The sequence below is a fragment of the Tupaia chinensis genome, unplaced genomic scaffold (assembly GCF_000334495.1).
Source record: "Tupaia chinensis unplaced genomic scaffold, TupChi_1.0 Scaffold141231_1, whole genome shotgun sequence".
Lineage (NCBI taxonomy): Eukaryota > Metazoa > Chordata > Mammalia > Scandentia > Tupaiidae > Tupaia > Tupaia belangeri.
The window spans coordinates 299,585-320,224 of NW_006201094.1; the positions used below are offsets into that span (position 1 = coordinate 299,585).

A 20,640-nucleotide genomic window follows, 5' to 3' on the forward strand; every position below is an offset into this window, starting at 1 on the left:
CACCTTCTTTCTCGGGTGGCGCACGGTCCCGATAGCAAAAACCTCTCCAAAAAAAAAAAAAAGAAAAGGAGTTAAGGACTATGCAAATAAAAATATTTACTCATATAATTTGATTTCAGTTTATCGTTTAGTTAACACACACACACACATGCACGCACGCACACCCCATTAGTTTACAAATTACCCAATTCAGATTTGGAAGATAACTATTTATAAAGTAAATAAATAATGATGTAGACAGGGAAAAAAATAAACCTTGGAAAATACTTTATTAATCACTCAGATGCCAGTTATATATGTGACAAGGGCATCAAACTATCCATTAAGAAAGACCAAATAGTTTTTGCCTAGTTACAAGTTGAAGACATGTTTTGAAGTATTCAATTTATAATATTTTAATTGTCTTTTTCCAAGACACAAATGTCAAAGCTCTCAAGGTGTTCAAACTACTGGATTATGTTTCTACTCTCTAGAATGGGCTATATTGACGCATCAGATGTTACCCTTATAACTTTAATTTATTTCATCATTTCCTTCTTTCAAACTGGTGTCAAAAAAGGAGTGAAAAGAAAGAAGGTAAGAAGATGATACTGGAGACAAAGTGGGAGTGGTATGTTAATAGAATATAGCATCATTTACTTTAATAGTATGGGTATGTTACATGTAAAGAATTAAACCCTGCCCAAAAAGAAGTATGACCTTTGCCCTTGGTTTCTAGAAGGTAATCTTGTTTGCCTAATGGCCTTGGGCTAGTGAGATAATAATGTGATTCAGACTTGGGGCTGTGGGTCATTCATATCAGTGGACCTGGATATTGAGAACATCCATTCAAGCAATCAACCCTTCCTACATAATGGATTCCCAATAAAATCTGTTAACACAGAAGGGTGGATTCCCTGGGTAGAAATACTCCACGCATTATCACACACTGATACCGGAGAAGTAACACTACCTGATGCTATAGGAAGAAGACAATGGAAGCTCTGTGTTTGCTACTTCTGCTGGAGTCTGCCCTATGCGTTTCTTTCTTTGGTTCATTTTAATCTGTATCCTTCCACTGTAATAAACCAGAACTGAGTAGAATAAAGACAGTTTTCTGTGGTGTAAGGTGGAATCACTTATCATCACCGGCACGTCCCATCCTGCTCTGGTCTATGTAAGTAAATAAACCCATGTCTTCCCCTGCTGGATCTCCAGGTACATTCTTGGGAACTGGTGAACATTCACAGATTTTGGGGTCCTGCCATGCAGATAGGTACTGTGACTCCTAGCAAGTTATTATAGAGAGTTTTGTGAACCCCTTCCAAAACTTGTAGTTAGTATCAATTAAGTGTGGTCTTCAGAATTAGGCCTGATAACTACATTCTTTGCCCAAACTCCTTGCAATAACAAATTATGATGGTAAGTGCAAACTCTTCAGTATCTTGTCTATATTACCAAACTTTGTATGCTCATTATATACTATAGTGTTGGCATGGGGCACACTTCCAATAAATATATGGGAAATTAATTTTAGATTGACTATACTGACATTGAGAACAAACAAGCATTTGTATAATAGTTTGTAAGACCACCAAAAAACTTTTAGCCAATATAATGATAGTTAATTGTCCAAATACTTGTGGGTTTTTTCCATCTATATTTAAGACAGGCAATTCTGTGAAATTCAACAATCTTTATTGAAAACTTTCCTTTACTAGAGAATATGCTTAATGCTGTCATTAGGGGAAATACTTGCCCCAAATAGTAAGATAAATGTGTTATACAGGTAATTGGATTTGGCAATGATTTCTCAGATATGACAGTAAAAGCAAAGGCAACAAAAGCAAAAATAGACAAATGAGACTACATCAAATGTAAAACATTATATATAGCAAAAACAAACAAACAAAAAACAACTAATAGAATGAAAAGGTAACCTACGAAATGGGAGAAAATATTGGCAAACTAGATATCTGATAAGGGGTTAATATTGAGAATATATGAAGAATTTCTACAACTCAACAACAACAAAATCTCAATGTAGAAAATGAGAAAGGGATTGAATAGACATCTTTAGAAAAGATTATCAAATACAATGGCTAATAGATATATGAAAAGATACTCAGCATCACTAATCATTAGAGAAATGCAAATCAAAATGATGAGATACCATCTCACAGTTGTCAGAATTGTCACGATCAAATGCATACACACATACACACACACAGCAGAAAATAAAGTGTTGGCCAGGATGTGGAGAAACTGGAACCTTTGTGCACTGTTCATAGGTGAAATGGTACCGACACTAGGAAAAATTGTACTCATATTCCTTAAAAAAACTAAAAATAGAATTACCATATAATCCAGCAATCCCACTTCTGGGTATTCCTATCCAGAAGAATTAAAACAGGATCTCAAAGAGATATTTGTACACTCGTGTTCATTTCAGTGTTAATCATCTAGCCAAGAGGTAGAAGTAAACTTAACATTCATAGAGAGATAAATAGATAAGAAAATGTGGGATGCACATAACATGGAATTTTGTAAAGATTAAAAGAGAGAGAGAGAGGGAGAAAATTTTGTCTTATTCTATAACATGGATAAATGCTGAGAAAATTATTGTGAGTGAACAAATCCAGTCACCAAAAAAGACAAATACTGGGTAATTCCATTTAGTGAGGTTTAAAGTAGTCAAACCTTTAGAAACCAGCAGTAAAATAGTGTTTGCCAGGGGTTGGAAAGCAATTTATTGTTCAATGAGTACAGAATTTCAGTTTCACAAGATCAAAAGTTGTAAAGATTTGTTCTACAACAATGTGCATATCACTAACACTAGTGTAATGTACCTTAAAAATGTTATTTTTTACATTATGTATCTTTACAATTAGAGAGGGGGGGAGGTCCTGTCAGTTTAGACTATGATGTACCCACTCTGTCCAAACAGATAGCAATGAGGAATAAAAATACCAAAATGTAGGGCCTAGGCTCAGCCATATAGCACAAGCGGAGAGGAGGCACTATGTCACATGGGAGTCCCAGGTTTAGATTCTAGACCAACCTGAATAGGCCAGGAGCAGTAACATATGCTTGTCCTCCTAGCGAACTGGAAGGCTGGGGTACAGAACAGTAACTGTGAGACTTTGTCAAAAATATCTCTCACATACACACACACACATTTAAGACCTAAATGACAAAGCCAGGACTAAAGCAAGGTAATCATCACTCTGGAATAGAAACACAAAGCATTGAGCAGGTAGCAGCTGCAGCCCTGCAGCCCATCAGTTCCTAAAGGAGGTGGTGCGGATCCGAGTCTGGCCCCAGACACTATACAGGAATTAAAGGCAACCATGCAAGATGAGGGACCAGAGCCAGGCTACCTGCTAATACCGGGTGCTGGGGTAAAGTTTTCTGCTCCAACTCTATGAAAGCTGAAGGAAAAAAATGCTTCCAGCACATTTAAGGAAGCTCAGTCACAGACACAGAACAGGAGACCTCAACCAAGCACACCCTGACAGAGGCCCTCTGCCCTGACCCCAATACTAATCTACAAAAGGACTCTTAAAATGATTTTTTAAAATCTCATTCTAAACTAGGGCTACTGAAGGCTGGATAGAAGCAATCAAAAAGTTGGTAGAAAATGAGGGCAGACCTCAGAGGAACAGAGAAGGGCAAAAGAGAGAGGGAGAGAGAGGGAAAGAGAGACAGAGAGACAGAGAGACAGAGAGAGAGAAATGTGCCTGTACATCAAAATTCCAACACATGAAGAATGAGGTCTAAATTCTGATATAATCTAAACTGAGTTCTTAAAATAGCTGCCAACAAAATCAATGATGAAAACACAGTTGCATTAAAAAAGAAACTCGATAGGAAAGTCTGACGAAGAATGTTAAGAATGTTCAGAAAGAGAAATGAATTAATGACTTTTTATACCAAGAAAAAAAAAAGTCAGTAACATTAGAAAGAAATAAATCAAGAACTGGTCTATATTATAAAGAAACCATTTTCACTCAAAAATGAAAAACATAGCTATTGAAGTCACAAAATAGTGACATTTATCCTAGACTAGATGGATTTGAAAGTTTCTAATGTAAGTCATATAAGTATTATCAGTACAAGTGATTAAAAAGCATGATAGAAAAATAAAAAATATATGAAGTAAGAGTTAAAATTTTCCAGAAATGAAGAAATATAATTCTTTGAATTAAAAGCACTTTCCAAATTCCTTGCCCAGCAAGTGGTGTGAAGGTTAAAGGGGCTGGATACCACATGGCCAACTCCGCAGTTTGAGTCCCAGACCCAGCAGCCTGAGAAACAGTCCAGAGAATAGAGAAGGGACTTACAGTGTGGTCAGTCATCCAGATGGTAATTTCTCACTTTCCCTTTCTCTCTCTCTGTCTCTGGCAGGTACACATGCCCTATAGCAAAAATAAACAAACAAACAAACACAAAATGTGCATTCCAAATTCCTAAAGAGATAAAATAGATTCACAACTAGATATTACAGTGAGTTTGCAGAACAGAAAGTATAAAGAAAAAAACTTAAACAATTTTCACACAGATTACCTACAAAGAGAAGAATATAAAACTCATCTTCAACAATAGATGCCAGAACACAATGCAATATTATTTTGCAAATACTGGGGAGAATAACTGCTCTATTCAGAAATTTTAACTATCTGGACTATAATTCAACTGTGAAAGGGAAAAGAAAACATTTTCACGTCTAGCAAGGCAGGTGAGTGCAAGATCCATAGAGCCTTATGCACAAAACATGTAAAGATCTAGTTCAAAAGAAAAGTAAACTCGGAGGGTCCAAATTTGAAACACACACAAAAACCATTTGCACAGACATTATCTTTAATTGATAAATGTAATGACTAGCTATAAAGAGCTAATCACACAGGTGATTTTATTATAAAATAAAACTAACCAAATTGGTGGGAAGGATGGTGACATTTACCAGGGATGAGAACACCCTAAGGTTCATGAACTATTTGTAAAGAAGAAAAAAACATTAAATGTATTCAGCAAACTGTAAAATTGTGTATGCATGCTTAAAAGAAAAAGAGCAATGACTAATGAAATAAAAATATAACCTAAAATTTACTAACTAGCAGACTGGCACAGAGGACATGTGAAATTCAGCTGCCTTAACCACCACACTACCCAGCTGGCCCCTAGCTTCATAAACTATTTACAAAATTTACAAGCAAGCAACTTTCTTATGAGAAAGCAGAAATATATATATATGTATATATATATATATATATACATATATATATGTTGTAGATACATAAATATACATCTTTATGTGTGTATATATAATTATTTATGTATATATACAGTGCAATCATACTTTACAATGCATAAATAATTCTCTTGAGAGTGAAACAGGCATCAAAATAGTGTTAACTACTTTAAACTATGTCTGCTGATAACGTGCCCATTAAAAGATGTTACACAACACTGTGTCCAACACCTTCATTTTAAAGGATCAGAAATTAAGTCAAAGACAGAGGTGATTTACCCAAAAAAAAATCTACATAGTAACTGAAATGCAAATGCAGTCTAAATGGTCTTGCCCCTGACATAGAGCTCATCCATAAATTCACACTCTCTTGGAATCAAAGTTACTACACGAATTTGAGGTATTATTTATCGCACGGATTCATCAAATATTAAAAATAAACCTACAGCCTATACTGAAAATTCTTCTTCTGTAATCTGGCAAAGGAGACACTCAGAAAAACTGAAGAATTTTCCTTTCCAAGCCATCTTCTGGGCTTGAATAAGAGATAACAAGAGAAAGGAAAAATATCTTAGTCCTTGAATGAAACAGAAGGGTAAAATTCAAAAGAAGAGTATCCTCCAGAAGAGGAACCTAGACTACATAGAGAATTTATATCACACAGAGAGACCTATCTTTAACATTCTAAACCATAAAATCCTCGTAATAATTCCAAAACAAAACAAAACCTGGATCAGAAAATATAAAATGACTTCGAATTTCAGTTTTCTTTCGTAATGTAACGGTTACTCCATTACATCTCAGCTCCGGTGTCCACGCACACGCGCACGTACACGCATTACCAGGTACTTACTGAGCTGTAAAGATAGCCTTCACCATTCATGGCCACATAGAGGCTGGCCTTCACCCCTTGGATGGCCACCACACGCAGGCCCACGGGAATTAGATTGAAGAGGGCTAGAGGGTCAAGGGAAGAAGACAGAGAGGAAAAGATCAGTGACACGTTCACTAAATCACTTTGCTCTACGAAATCATTTTATTGAGAATTAAAATGAGTTCATTAAAATAGGTGAGTAAAAGAGTTACAGAGCGATCTAAGAATGAGGACAACTGACTTCTTGTCTCTTCATCAGCACTAACTGCCTATGTAACTTCATGTAAGTTATATAAATTCATCCATAATAAAAGGATTAGATTATGAGGTCTCTAAAGGTCCTGCCTGCATCTGAAAGTTCAAGATTCTTATTCCTCAAAATGAACACATCTTCAGTGTAATATAAAGTTGTTTTTCCTAACAAAAAATCATTTGAACCCCAAAAATTCTCAACAGTAGGAAACATATTTGTAGTCATAAGTAATAATAGAATATGATCTTTTCATACATATGCCAAAACTTATTTTCAGTCTTTTCCCTCTCGTCCTGAACATTGTCTTGAATAAAGAAAATGAATGCAAAAATAAGTAACTCATTGGTAGTAACACTAGAGGTAGAACTATTCTCTTGATTTCAATTTTTTGTATAGAAGCAAAATACACAAAATTATATAAATTTTGGACCTTCTAACCTCTGGATAGACAGAGATGGAGGTGACTGATAGCTAGCCTAAGCTATAGTGGAGATATACTATAACTAGGAAAAAATAAATACGTGCAAAACACCAAAAATTAACTTGGAAAATTCAATTCAACATCCTGAAATGAAATGGGAACATGTTTGTAGACTTCAAATATATGAACTGCCCATCACTTGAAATACTGAATGGTCTATATGTCTACTTGTAGAAGATATTCATACCCCCAGAATAAAAAGATAAAGAAGAAGATAACTTATTTTCCTCCTGACAGTGTATTTCCATGATTTATGTATTTCTGGCAATATTCCAGTTACTTTTGAGATTACAAAATGAGCATAAGCAGAAAACTCCGCACCACCCTGAAAAATAAACTTACTTCACACAAACATAATTAGGCTCCATGGATGACAACATAAACATGAGTTCAATATCTCATCTCATGACTATATGCATAAGAGAATATCTTTCTGGTTTATTTTAATTTCTTGACTTGGTTTGAAGTTCTTAGACATCTTTTATATAAAATCCTTATTGGTTCTGGTCTTAGTTTTGAATGTAGTATACACATATAATAACTCAAAGGCTGCCATTAATCACGAAAGCCTCTATTTTTCCGGGTTTTTCTCAGTCTGGGATAGTAAGCTAAACACACACACACACACACACACACACACACACACACACACACACACAGTATTTGGTTTCTAATTGGGGCCAGCAGATGGTGTAATGGTTACATCATTGGATTCCCACATGGCCAAACATGGTTTGAGTCCCCAGACCAGCAGTTTGAAAATCACATCAGGCATGTGTGCATATGTGCCCAAGATTCCAAGAGGAGAATAAAGGGGAAGGGACTGTGGCATGGCAAACCCACGTGGGGGGTGATTTCCTACTTTCTGTCTCTCTGGCACGCACATGCATCCTATAGCGAAAACAAACAAACAAACAAAAAAACTCTCTAAAAAAATGATTTGGCTTCTAATCAACTGATCTATTGAGAGTTGTAAAGAAACAAGCATTAGATCATGAGTTCAGTAAAGCAGGATTCAATTCCTAGCTTCTGACACTGAATCCATATCTTAGTTTTTGAACCTGTTTCCCGATTTGTCATGAAAGTTGAGACTAGATCTTAGTAGTTGTTAAGGATTGTTAACTCAATTTAGAGCTGAACTAGTTTTAGTTTTTCCTGTGTTCTTACCACTGCTCTTGTGCTACTGAAATAACTTATGAAACACAAGACCTTAAAGGAAAAAAATTAAGACATATGGAATAATCTGATACAGTGTATAATTCACTTCTATAATTAAATTAAATATATGCATTCAATATATCAAATGTGTATATATACATATATATACACACACACATATATATATGAGCAATATATATAGCATATATATAGTTAGGTATATGTGTGTGTGTGTGTGTGTGTGTGTGTGTGTATACCAGTGAGCATACATGCCTTATAGCAAAACTAACCAAAAAAGGGGGATAGATATTGAATAAATCAAGAAGGAAACTTTACTAGGGCACAGAGTTTGGTGGATTTGAGGAGTAATGTGCACATATAGGAAAGGACCTGAAGTTTGGAAGGTTTCTTTTTGTTGTTTTTCTGTTTTTTGTTGTTGTTTTTAGATTTTTTTTTTTTTTTTTTTTTTTTTTCCTTAGATCACATCCACTCCCCAGAGTGAGATAGAATGAGAAGGAAAATGAGAAATCACCCACCAAGGGGATGGCCACTCCACAATCCCTTCTCCATTCTTCTTTTGGGATTTTGGGCACACACACACATGCACCTGGCATGCTTTATTTAGGCTTCTGGTCTCTGGGACTCTAACCACAAAGTCAGCCATGTGGAACCCAGCACCTTAACCACCATGCCACCTGCTGGCCTGGCAGTTTGGAAGTTTAATTCATACTGTGGAGAAATGATGAATACTACCATGTAAATATAGTAAGGATAATTTACTTAGAGTCTGTTAGTCTAATCTTAGAGATTTCGATTTTACCAAATGGACACGATGTGTAACACACACAGACTGCATCAACAACACAGGTGGTAAGAGTGTGAAACATCTGCAGACAAAATTTATAAATTTACCACTTAAGAGTCACATAGCTGGAGTCATTCATTTAACCTCTCTGCCTTAATTTTCCTAGCTACAAAATGGGCACCATAATTCTTACCCCACAGTTTAAAGAAAAACTAAACACATGTTTTTGAAAAATGTTTAATGTACATAGATGTATTCTCCCTGTGTAAAAACTGTCATTAATGACTGCTTATCATTTAGTGTTGCCATGGGGCTAATCTAAAAGTTGAAATATTGTTTCAGCAACACTTTAAGAGTTTATATTCTGTAGCTTACTGCTTGAAAATACAATACTTCATGTATATGTGACATTTAATTTGCACAGTGCTGATGCATTCATCAATTGTGCTTGCTCCCCAACTATAAATGCTATGAAAAATTTAGGACAGAATACTGCTACTGATACTGTTATTCAGTATTTGCTGAATAAATGAATGAATCAACAGTATTTTTGTCTCTAAGCATCCTTATTCATAGGCCTGCTTGGTTTGTATTTTCATAATTAAGCATGTAAAAATTAAAAATAATATTTATTACATATAATAAGTTCAAATATGGAATCTAAAAGAAAATCAGGAAACCTACAGGACACAAAGTCTGAGATGGCAGAAGCATGAAATGCATGAAGCTTGTGTATGTGCATGTGTGTGTGTGTGTGTGTGTGTGTGTGTGCATACGTGTGTGTGTGCATTCACAGACAGGATGATGTAGGGTTGAAGGGAATTAGAAAGAAGGGAATATTTTGAGAAATCAGTCACAACTAAGATATTAGATATCTTATAAAATGATATTGAACCAGAAAGAAGTACTTCGTTCTTTTTCTGTTCAACTTTATTTCTACCTATTATCAACACCAGATTATTCCAGAAACAAAGAAAAAGTAATAATCAATCCAAAACACAAGAAAAAACACTTAATGTAATAACCAATGAAGTTACAAAGATTGAGAAGAGAGTGAGGAAGAGAATTAGGGAAGAAAGGAGAGAGACATGGGAACCAGCAGTTAGCGTAATGGCTATGTCGCTGGACTCCCACGTAGTCGACCACGGTTCGTGTCCCGGACCCGGTGGCTTAAAACTCACGCCGGGCGCGTGTGCGTGTGTGCCCAAGATCCCAAGAGGAGAATGGAGGAGAAGGGATTGCGGCGTGACCATCCCCCCTGGGGGGTGATTTCTCGCTTTCTGTCTCTTTGTCTCTCTCTGTCTGTCTGGCGAGCGCATGCGCCCTACAGTGAAAATCTCTCCAAAAAAAAAAAGAAAAAAAAAAAAAAAAAGAAAGGAGAGAGACAAAAACAAGCTCCTTACAAATTTGTCTTTAGAATATGTAAATCCACTATCTCCCCAAGTACCTTCAAAGGGCAGACTCATTGTCACATATAATGATAAAAAGGCATAAAAGAATGGGACCAGCAGTTAGGGTAATGGCTATGTCGCTGGATTCCCATGTAGTTGACCGCGGTTCGAGTCGCAGACCCAGTGGCTTAAACACACGCCGGGTGCGTGTGCGTGTGTGCCCAAGATCCCGAGAGGAGAATGGAGGAGAAGGGATTGCGGCGTGACCATCCCCTCTGGGGGGGGATTTCTCACTTTCTATCTCTCTGTCTCTCTCTGTCTGGCGAGCACACGTGCCCTATAGCGAAAACCTCTCCAAAAAAAAAAAAAAACAACTCACACCGAGTGTGTGTGCGTGCGTGCCCAAGATCCCGAGAGGAGAATGGAGGAGAAGGGATTGCGGCGTGACCATCCCCTCTGGGGGGGGATTTCTCACTTTCTATCTCTCTGTCTCTCTCTGTCTGTCTGGGGAGCGCACGCACCCTATAGCAAAAAAAAACTCTCAGAAAAGAAAAAAAGAAAAAAAAATATTCTCAACAAAGATATCTTATTCTTATTCTACAAAATCTTTAACTAAAATATATTGGTACCAGATTATTGTCTCCTATAATTCTATAGTCTCAGGTAATATGTATAATTATAATTTTATGATAATAATATTTGCAGGCCACTAAATTAGTCATGAAATTAATATTTGTTTGTGTTATTTATCATTTATTAAAGTCAATTCTTCACCTTACCAATCCTTGATAGCAAAATGCTATTATTAAATACTTAGTAAAGTAGAAAATCTATGAGAACTGGACTGGTGGGAAGTGTATTCATGTTGTTTAAATTCATGTTACAAGCTGATGTGATGTACAGTAATTTGAATGTATAAAACAAATTACAATAATAATAAAAAAGAAAGACAAATGAAAGCTTCCAATATCCAAGTGTTTACATATAAAGGATACAATGAGGTGTCTGCCTAAGCAAATTAGTACCTATTCCCTCATTCTAATCCATAGCATTCCACATACAACACTTACCATATTCTTCCTTCATATTTACATGTTTTCCTAGTCTCACTGGAAACTAGGAAGCCCTCAAGAGTATAAAATATGTTTCATCTATTTATTTATTTTTGCATCCAGCGTGCATTGTGCAGTAGAAGCTTAAACAATTGTTAGTGGATTTAATTCTCTAAAACAGCATTTCTTGGGACCAGCAGTTGGCGTAATGGCTATGTCACTGGACTCCCATGTAGTTGACCACGGTTCCAGTCCCAGACCCGGTGACTTAAATTCACACCAGGCACATGTGCGTGCGTGCCCAAGATCCCGAGAGGAGAATGGAGGAGAAGGGACTGCAGTATGGCCATCCCCCCACGGGGTGACTTCTCACTTTCTGTCTCTCTCTGTCTTTCTGGCGAGTACACGTGCCCTATAGCAAAAACCTCTCAAAAAAAAAAAAAGTTAATTTTTAATTGCCACAGTGCTCATGAACTCACCAGACCAGAGACAGAGAGAGAAAGAGAGACAGAGAGAGCGCTCCTCAGTGGCACATGATCACGTCACAGTCCCTTCCTTTCTATTGTTCTGTTCTGTTGGGACATGAGCCACGTACACACACACACCACACCCAGCATGTGTTTCAAACTGAGGTCAGGATTTGAACCTGTAGTTAGGCTACTGGGTCCGGGACTTGAACTGTGGTTGGCTATGTGGGAGTCCAGCGACATAGCCATTATGCTAACTGCTAGTCCCTAAAAATTAACTTTTTATATTAGAAAGCCTTTCTTACAAAAATTAAGGGGAAAATAGTATTTTCCTTATTCCTTTTAAAGCTGAAGCAATGGGGCCGGCAGGTGGCATGGTCATTAAAGGTGCTGGACTCCCACATGGCAGACTGCGGTTTGAATCCTGAACCTGACAGCTTGCTTTCTCACTTTCTCTCTCTCTTTCTCTCAATAGATTCCTCTCTGGTCAAATTAAAATAAGTAAATAAATAAAGCTAAATAAAATAATTATTTAACAACAACGACAAAAAATCTGAAGCAAGACTGAAATGAGAACGAAATTTAATTCCAGAAAACAAAGTTTTGGGTGATGAGCCCCAGTTCTAAAACTTAACAGGGTAGTGACCTCGATAACTGCAAGTAATTTCATCTCTCTAAAAATGTCTTTGTTCGAAATGCTTCATTGGTTTGTCATGAAGATCAACTAAGCTAATAAAATAAAAACAAACCACTTTCTAAACTATAAAAGTAAGACACAAAGCATCATTATTGCTGTTGTTTCTTGGGGTTTTTGTTGTTGTTTTTATATTAAATGTAGAGCTTTCATCATGAGGTCAGGGAGACTATGATTATTATCCCGTATTTCAACTTAAGTTTAAAATATCATGAAAGGGAAAAAGTAGTGTATTTTATGTTGCTGAAGACTGTATAAGCAAAATGACTATGTACTTAAAACAATGTAAGAAATGTAAAAATCAACATAACTTATGTAATGTTGATTCAGTTCTTTAGTGAGATATCCTGTTTTATAGTTGGTCAAATAATCCAGTTGACTGATTTATTTTCCACACTGAATTTACTTACTGGTAGACCTGATTACAGGTTTGGGGCTTAGAGACTAAAATTTTCCGTTAAGCATTGGCTAACAGCAAAAAGTATGAGTTTTCAGCATAGTGAAAATGTGCAACACGGTGATCCCTTTCTGTGACAAAAGCTAGTAGAAATGTTTGCTTTAGCTCTGCTAGAAGCCCTGTCATTCATTGGCTTTTAAACTTGATACTATCATATAACCTTTCCTAGAATACTTCAGAGAGGTTCAGAACTTGCATAATTAACGAGTCAATTCAATGTGAACGTTTCCTTCCTTCAAGATGAAAAATAAAGCCTATCACTCGATAATGAGAGCAAATCCCTGTCTCCCTCATCCTCTGCAGCCATCTGACTTACACAGACGACTTGTCTCACAGCCTGTTTGAAGAATCCCGTGACCAGCACAGGTGTCAGTACGTAAGATCAATGGGCCAAAACATTCCCCAAGAAATCTGTGCGTGTTGTGAAGCATTTACAGCCCTATCTTCCCCAAATCTTCCAGTGAATAGTACGTTGCTGAAGTTAATACCACGGTACATTATTTCACCATGTATGTTCCAGACATAGCGCTGGGCGCTTGTGAAGAAGACATACATGGTCCATACCATCACAATGGTTTAAGTCTAAAACAGGAAAAACGAACTACTCTACATGTGTACTACACATCCTACTCACATCTTTACAGACGAGTGAAATGGCGCTCGAAGATGTGGCTTTTCCAGTAGAAGAGCTGAAATGTGAACCTAGGTTTGGGTAGCTAAAAGGCTATTAAATACTGTTGCTCTTAAGAAAAAAAGAAAAAGAGAAACTCTAGTAATCACAATCCAAGTAGTTATGAAGAAAATGAGGAAAACAGAACCATAATAAAAAAATTTGGATGCCTTAAGGGGAACTTTTAACCAAAAGGAAGCATCTCAACTAGAAGGTAAAAAACCTTTAGTTCCTCTAGGTAAAATCATACACTGACAATACAAACCAACTTATTTGAGCTGGTTTAAGATATTATGCACATCCAAAGAGTTTCACTGTAAGACCAAACTATACCTGACTCCTTCTAAAAGTATTAAATAAATAGGTAGAAATTAATATGATATGGTAATGTGATGTGATATTTATGATATTTATAAGTAGAAGTATTTTTTAAAAGTGTTTGAAAAATACTGAGATAATTTTTCCTTACTATTCTCTACGTTAAAGTTTTATCCAACTTATCCCTACTATAATTTCTAGTTAGAAAATTTCCCCAAAGAACCATATTTCACCCATCACTCAAATGCAATTGCTTGATAACTGTCATTGGCTTCTCATTTTCTACAATATAAAATTCAAGCTCTTAAGCGCCAACTAAAGCGTTCTAAACTACGGACCTTTAACAAGTCCACACAATCTCTTTGCTTCATGCCAAACAGACAGCTCATTTCCCACATGTCAGGAGCTTTCCTATTTCTCCTTATCTGAAACTCAATTCTCCTAATCCCAGCCTACATTTACAGCTCCTATTCTTCAAGATTGAGTTCAAAGCTAACTTTCATTGAGCACTGCGGCTTTTAGGGATCTCTCTGATCTCTGAAATCTCGTGATTCTAGTAATACCAGTGTACTATTTCATTAAGTTTTGTTTTATATAAAAGTCTAATCCAACATCTACTTTCTGGAAACAGCTAGAACACAGGAATTGTACCAGATTCATTTTTTTCACTCAGGAACTAGAAAGCAATTGGCCTTCAATATGTTGGTTTTAATGAAAATTAGGCATGCACATGGCAGGCATATGTGAAAACTCAATCATCTGGTCAAAGCTGCCAGAAATGGTCTTAAAATGACATTTGAGGGAACCAGCAGTTAGCTTAATGGCTATGTCGCTGGACTCCCATGTAGTCGACGGCGCGTCCCGGACCCTGTGGCTTAAAACACGCTGGCGCGTGTGCATGCGTGCCCAAGATCCCGAGAGGAGAATGGAGAAGGGATTGCGGCATGACCATCCCCCCTGGGGGGAGATTTCTCGCTTTCTGTCTCTGTCTCTCTCTGTCTGGCGAGCGCACGCGCCCTATAGCGAAAACCTCTCAAAAAAATAAACAAATAAATAAATAAAAAGACATTTGAAGCCAGGCAACAATGAATGCTGTGGGAACTTAGTGAGGTCTCATGTGGACACGGGAGGGGGCACTTATATAATTGATTTGCCATTTCCAGCTAAAAAGCCTTCTTTTATAATAAAATATCACAAAACATTTCAGAAAAGAACAGCAATGATGTTCATTGTCCTTTAAAATAAGTAGCTTATTGTATAAGTTGTCTCAGTTTTAATACTGTAAATTTGGAATGGAAACTTTAAAAAAATCGAGAAATAAATAAATAAATAAATAAACAAACAAACTTCCAGAGATAATTTAACTCAGATGTTTACAAACGTCGATGCAATCTTCAGGGGAGGCTTTTTAAATTTAATTCCAGAAAACAAAGTTTTGGGTGATGAGCCCCAGTTCTAAAACTTAACAGGGTAGTGACCTCGATAACTGCAAGTAATTTCATCTCTCTAAAAATGTCTTTGTTCGAAATGCTTCATTGGTTTGTCATGAAGATCAACTAAGCTAATAAAATAAAAACAAACCACTTTCTAAACTATAAAAGTAAGACACAAAGCATCATTATTGCTGTTGTTTCTTGGGGTTTTTGTTGTTGTTTTTATATTAAATGTAGAGCTTTCATCATGAGGTCAGGGAGACTATGATTATTATCCCGTATTTCAACTTAAGTTTAAAATATCATGAAAGGGAAAAAGTAGTGTATTTTATGTTGCTGAAGACTGTATAAGCAAAATGACTATGTACTTAAAACAATGTAAGAAATGTAAAAATCAACATAACTTATGTAATGTTGATTCAGTTCTTTAGTGAGATATCCTGTTTTATAGTTGGTCAAATAATCCAGTTGACTGATTTATTTTCCACACTGAATTTACTTACTGGTAGACCTGATTACAGGTTTGGGGCTTAGAGACTAAAATTTTCCGTTAAGCATTGGCTAACAGCAAAAAGTATGAGTTTTCAGCATAGTGAAAATGTGCAACACGGTGATCCCTTTCTGTGACAAAAGCTAGTAGAAATGTTTGCTTTAGCTCTGCTAGAAGCCCTGTCATTCATTGGCTTTTAAACTTGATACTATCATATAACCTTTCCTAGAATACTTCAGAGAGGTTCAGAACTTGCATAATTAACGAGTCAATTCAATGTGAACGTTTCCTTCCTTCAAGATGAAAAATAAAGCCTATCACTCGATAATGAGAGCAAATCCCTGTCTCCCTCATCCTCTGCAGCCATCTGACTTACACAGACGACTTGTCTCACAGCCTGTTTGAAGAATCCCGTGACCAGCACAGGTGTCAGTACGTAAGATCAATGGGCCAAAACATTCCCCAAGAAATCTGTGCGTGTTGTGAAGCATTTACAGCCCTATCTTCCCCAAATCTTCCAGTGAATAGTACGTTGCTGAAGTTAATACCACGGTACATTATTTCACCATGTATGTTCCAGACATAGCGCTGGGCGCTTGTGAAGAAGACATACATGGTCCATACCATCACAATGGTTTAAGTCTAAAACAGGAAAAACGAACTACTCTACATGTGTACTACACATCCTACTCACATCTTTACAGACGAGTGAAATGGCGCTCGAAGATGTGGCTTTTCCAGTAGAAGAGCTGAAATGTGAACCTAGGTTTGGGTAGCTAAAAGGCTATTAAATACTGTTGCTCTTAAGAAAAAAAGAAAAAGAGAAACTCTAGTAATCACAATCCAAGTAGTTATGAAGAAAATGAGGAAAACAGAACCATAATAAAAAAATTTGGATGCCTTAAGGGGAACTTTTAACCAAAAGGAAGCATCTCAACTAGAAGGTAAAAAACCTTTAGTTCCTCTAGGTAAAATCATACACTGACAATACAAACCAACTTATTTGAGCTGGTTTAAGATATTATGCACATCCAAAGAGTTTCACTGTAAGACCAAACTATACCTGACTCCTTCTAAAAGTATTAAATAAATAGGTAGAAATTAATATGATATGGTAATGTGATGTGATATTTATGATATTTATAAGTAGAAGTATTTTTTAAAAGTGTTTGAAAAATACTGAGATAATTTTTCCTTACTATTCTCTACGTTAAAGTTTTATCCAACTTATCCCTACTATAATTTCTAGTTAGAAAATTTCCCCAAAGAACCATATTTCACCCATCACTCAAATGCAATTGCTTGATAACTGTCATTGGCTTCTCATTTTCTACAATATAAAATTCAAGCTCTTAAGCGCCAACTAAAGCGTTCTAAACTACGGACCTTTAACAAGTCCACACAATCTCTTTGCTTCATGCCAAACAGACAGCTCATTTCCCACATGTCAGGAGCTTTCCTATTTCTCCTTATCTGAAACTCAATTCTCCTAATCCCAGCCTACATTTACAGCTCCTATTCTTCAAGATTGAGTTCAAAGCTAAATTTCATTGAGCACTGCGGCTTTTAGGGATCTCTCTGATCTCTGAAATCTCGTGATTCTAGTAATACCAGTGTACTATTTCATTAAGTTTTGTTTTATATAAAAGTCTAATCCAACATCTACTTTCTGGAAACAGCTAGAACACAGGAATTGTACCAGATTCATTTTTTTCACTCAGGAACTAGAAAGCAATTGGCCTTCAATATGTTGGTTTTAATGAAAATTAGGCATGCACATGGCAGGCATATGTGAAAACTCAATCATCTGGTCAAAGCTGCCAGAAATGGTCTTAAAATGACATTTGAGGGAACCAGCAGTTAGCTTAATGGCTATGTCGCTGGACTCCCATGTAGTCGACGGCGCGTCCCGGACCCTGTGGCTTAAAACACGCTGGCGCGTGTGCATGCGTGCCCAAGATCCCGAGAGGAGAATGGAGAAGGGATTGCGGCATGACCATCCCCCCTGGGGGGAGATTTCTCGCTTTCTGTCTCTGTCTCTCTCTGTCTGGCGAGCGCACGCGCCCTATAGCGAAAACCTCTCAAAAAAATAAACAAATAAATAAATAAAAAGACATTTGAAGCCAGGCAACAATGAATGCTGTGGGAACTTAGTGAGGTCTCATGTGGACACGGGAGGGGGCACTTATATAATTGATTTGCCATTTCCAGCTAAAAAGCCTTCTTTTATAATAAAATATCACAAAACATTTCAGAAAAGAACAGCAATGATGTTCATTGTCCTTTAAAATAAGTAGCTTATTGTATAAGTTGTCTCAGTTTTAATACTGTAAATTTGGAATGGAAACTTTAAAAAAATCGAGAAATAAATAAATAAATAAATAAACAAACAAACTTCCAGAGATAATTTAACTCAGATGTTTACAAACGTCGATGCAATCTTCAGGGGAGTCTTTTTAAATTCTGATGGCCCAGCCACACTCATAACAATTAAATTAAAATCTTTGGGATTGAAGTTTTTTGTGGAGTGGTGGGTTTTTTTGTTTTTTAACTTCTCAATTGACTCTAATATGCAGCTTTTGGAAGGCAATCTAATATCCAACAATCTTGGGGAGTTCTAGTAAGAGCCTCCATGATGCTGATACCTACCAAACCTTAGAACTCAGTGGGTCAAACTTGGCTTCTCCAAGTACAGAAGGCATCATACCACCTGTACCTTGTTAGAAAGGCACAACTCAGGTTCCATCCAAGGCTTACTGAATCAAAATCTGCATTTTAACAGGATCCTCTGGTGATGACCATGCACTCAACATTTGAGTACAGTTCTAGAGAGATGGTTCTCAAAATACGGTCTTGGGAACTTGTCAGAAATGCAGATTCTCTGCCCTTCCTCCAGACCTACTGAATCTGAAATACTGGAGTAGGACCCAATAATCAAGTAGACTAGCAAGCTGATTCTGCACAGTAAAGTATGATTAAACCATGTTCTAGAATAAATCACTGTTCTTACACTTGACTGCACTTTGGAATCATCTGGATTATTTTAACAGAATACTGATGCCTCAGTTAGATCCTCAGAGATTTTGATTTTATTGTTCTGCAGTAAGATCTGGGCATCTGAAATTTAAAAAATTACCCAGGTGATTCTAATTCACAAACATTTGGAGGCCATTAAAGACTATGGACGTATGAGGAGAGGTGAGTTGTTTTCCCTTACATTTTAGCAGGCCTTTTCCTGCTCAGATTGTTAGCAATGTCCAAGACTAAGAAGAGGCCATATGGAATAATGTATATTTCAATCCCTTGAGAAGAAAATTCTAAATGCAGTAGCGTTTAAAACTAAGTTAGACTTTAATCAATTTTCCCAAAGACGAAAAGGTTAGTCTAGGGTGTCAAAGAATTGGGAAACCGCAGACATGGTTCAAAAAAGAATTTTTACACAACTGTTCCAACTTCTGTTCAAGTCCTCCATTTTCACTGAAATTACTCTCGATCACACTCCAGACAGCACACGCTTCTCCTCTTTAGACTTTCCAAAGCACTTCTTTCCATGAGGATAACTCTGATAAAAATGTCAAGTTTTTACATATAACCTTCATTTTGCAGATGAGAACTATGGTTTCAAAGTGCTCAATGAATTGCCCAAGTTTACACAACAGGTAAGCAGAAAGCTGGATATTAACATCCATAATGCTCTGTCTCTAAAATCCTGTGGGCTGTTCGCAAAACTGCAGAGCTTCCTAAGTATGGGAACCGAACCCTGGTACCTACTAAGGAAATGGTAAAAATGATGTCCTCTTCTAATACCTAAGTAAGAAGTAGCAAGGGGAAGCTTTCTTTAGGGCATTTTATAAATTCAATTATAATACTCTGGGTTGGGTTTAATAATCTGTACAGCCGTATTTTGACATGGGTGTGTGTTGTACACTCTGTCTCTATGTCAGGGGAAGCAGATGTACTAACTGTAGCCTCAGGGGATCTTTGCTGGATGCCTGCTCGGTACCACTCCATTTAGGCTGCAGAATTATATATACATATGTAGGAGTAGGGACTGACCATCAGTAGACTAACAAGCTCTCCAGGTGATTCTGATGCATAGTAAGGTATGCTAAACAATGCTCTAGAATAAATCACTGTTATTATACTTGCCTGTCTATATGTATATATATAGATATAGATATAGATTCACACAGACACACGCACACAAATACAATAATCATACACATCCTACACACCACAAGGTTTCTGAGTCAGATATTAAAAAGTAGGCAGATTATTTAAGATCCTTAAAATTATTATATAATGATTTACTATTTCTAAAAATGTTTAATCTACAGTTCAACTACATCAAATATATTGAAGAAAAATTCTAACACGGTCAAAATCTAAAGTAAACTACCTTAATGTTTTATAAGTAAACCATATTCCATTGTTAACGCTTTTTAAACATGTCAGAAGAATGCAGAGGTATGATTTAAAGGGATATTTATTATGCACTGGAAAGGAAAGAGAAACTGGGAATACAGTTTTGACTGGGTAAAGATATTAACTCTGGAACCAGATTCTCTAAGTTCAAACCCTGGTCTATTTTTTTTTTGGAGAGGTTTTCACTATAGGCCACGTGCACTCGCCAGACAGACAGAGAGAGACATAGAGACAGAAAGCGAGAAATCACCCCCCAGAGGGGATGGTCACGCCGCAATCCCTTCTCCTCCATTCTCCTCTCAGGATCTTGGGCATGCATGCACACGCGCCTGGCGTGAGTTTTAAGCCACCAGGTCCGGGACATGAACCACGGTTGACTATGTGGGAGTCCAGCGACATAGCCATTACGCTAACTGCTGGTTCCCTTTTTTTATTTTTTTAA

General features: G+C 36.8%; 1 protein-coding gene across 3 annotated transcripts in view; it reads right to left on the reverse strand.

The window, feature by feature from the left end:
* The window catches only part of FGF12 (fibroblast growth factor 12), a 675,226-nt gene that overhangs the window by 191,851 nt on the left and 462,735 nt on the right, over positions 1–20,640 (reverse strand). For all 3 annotated transcript variants that reach the window (XM_006162953.3, XM_006162954.3, XM_006162955.3), the window contains one exon: positions 6,084–6,187. In XM_006162953.3, coding sequence (XP_006163015.1) covers positions 6,084–6,187 — 104 coding nt within the window. The remainder of the gene's footprint in view (positions 1–6,083; positions 6,188–20,640) is intronic.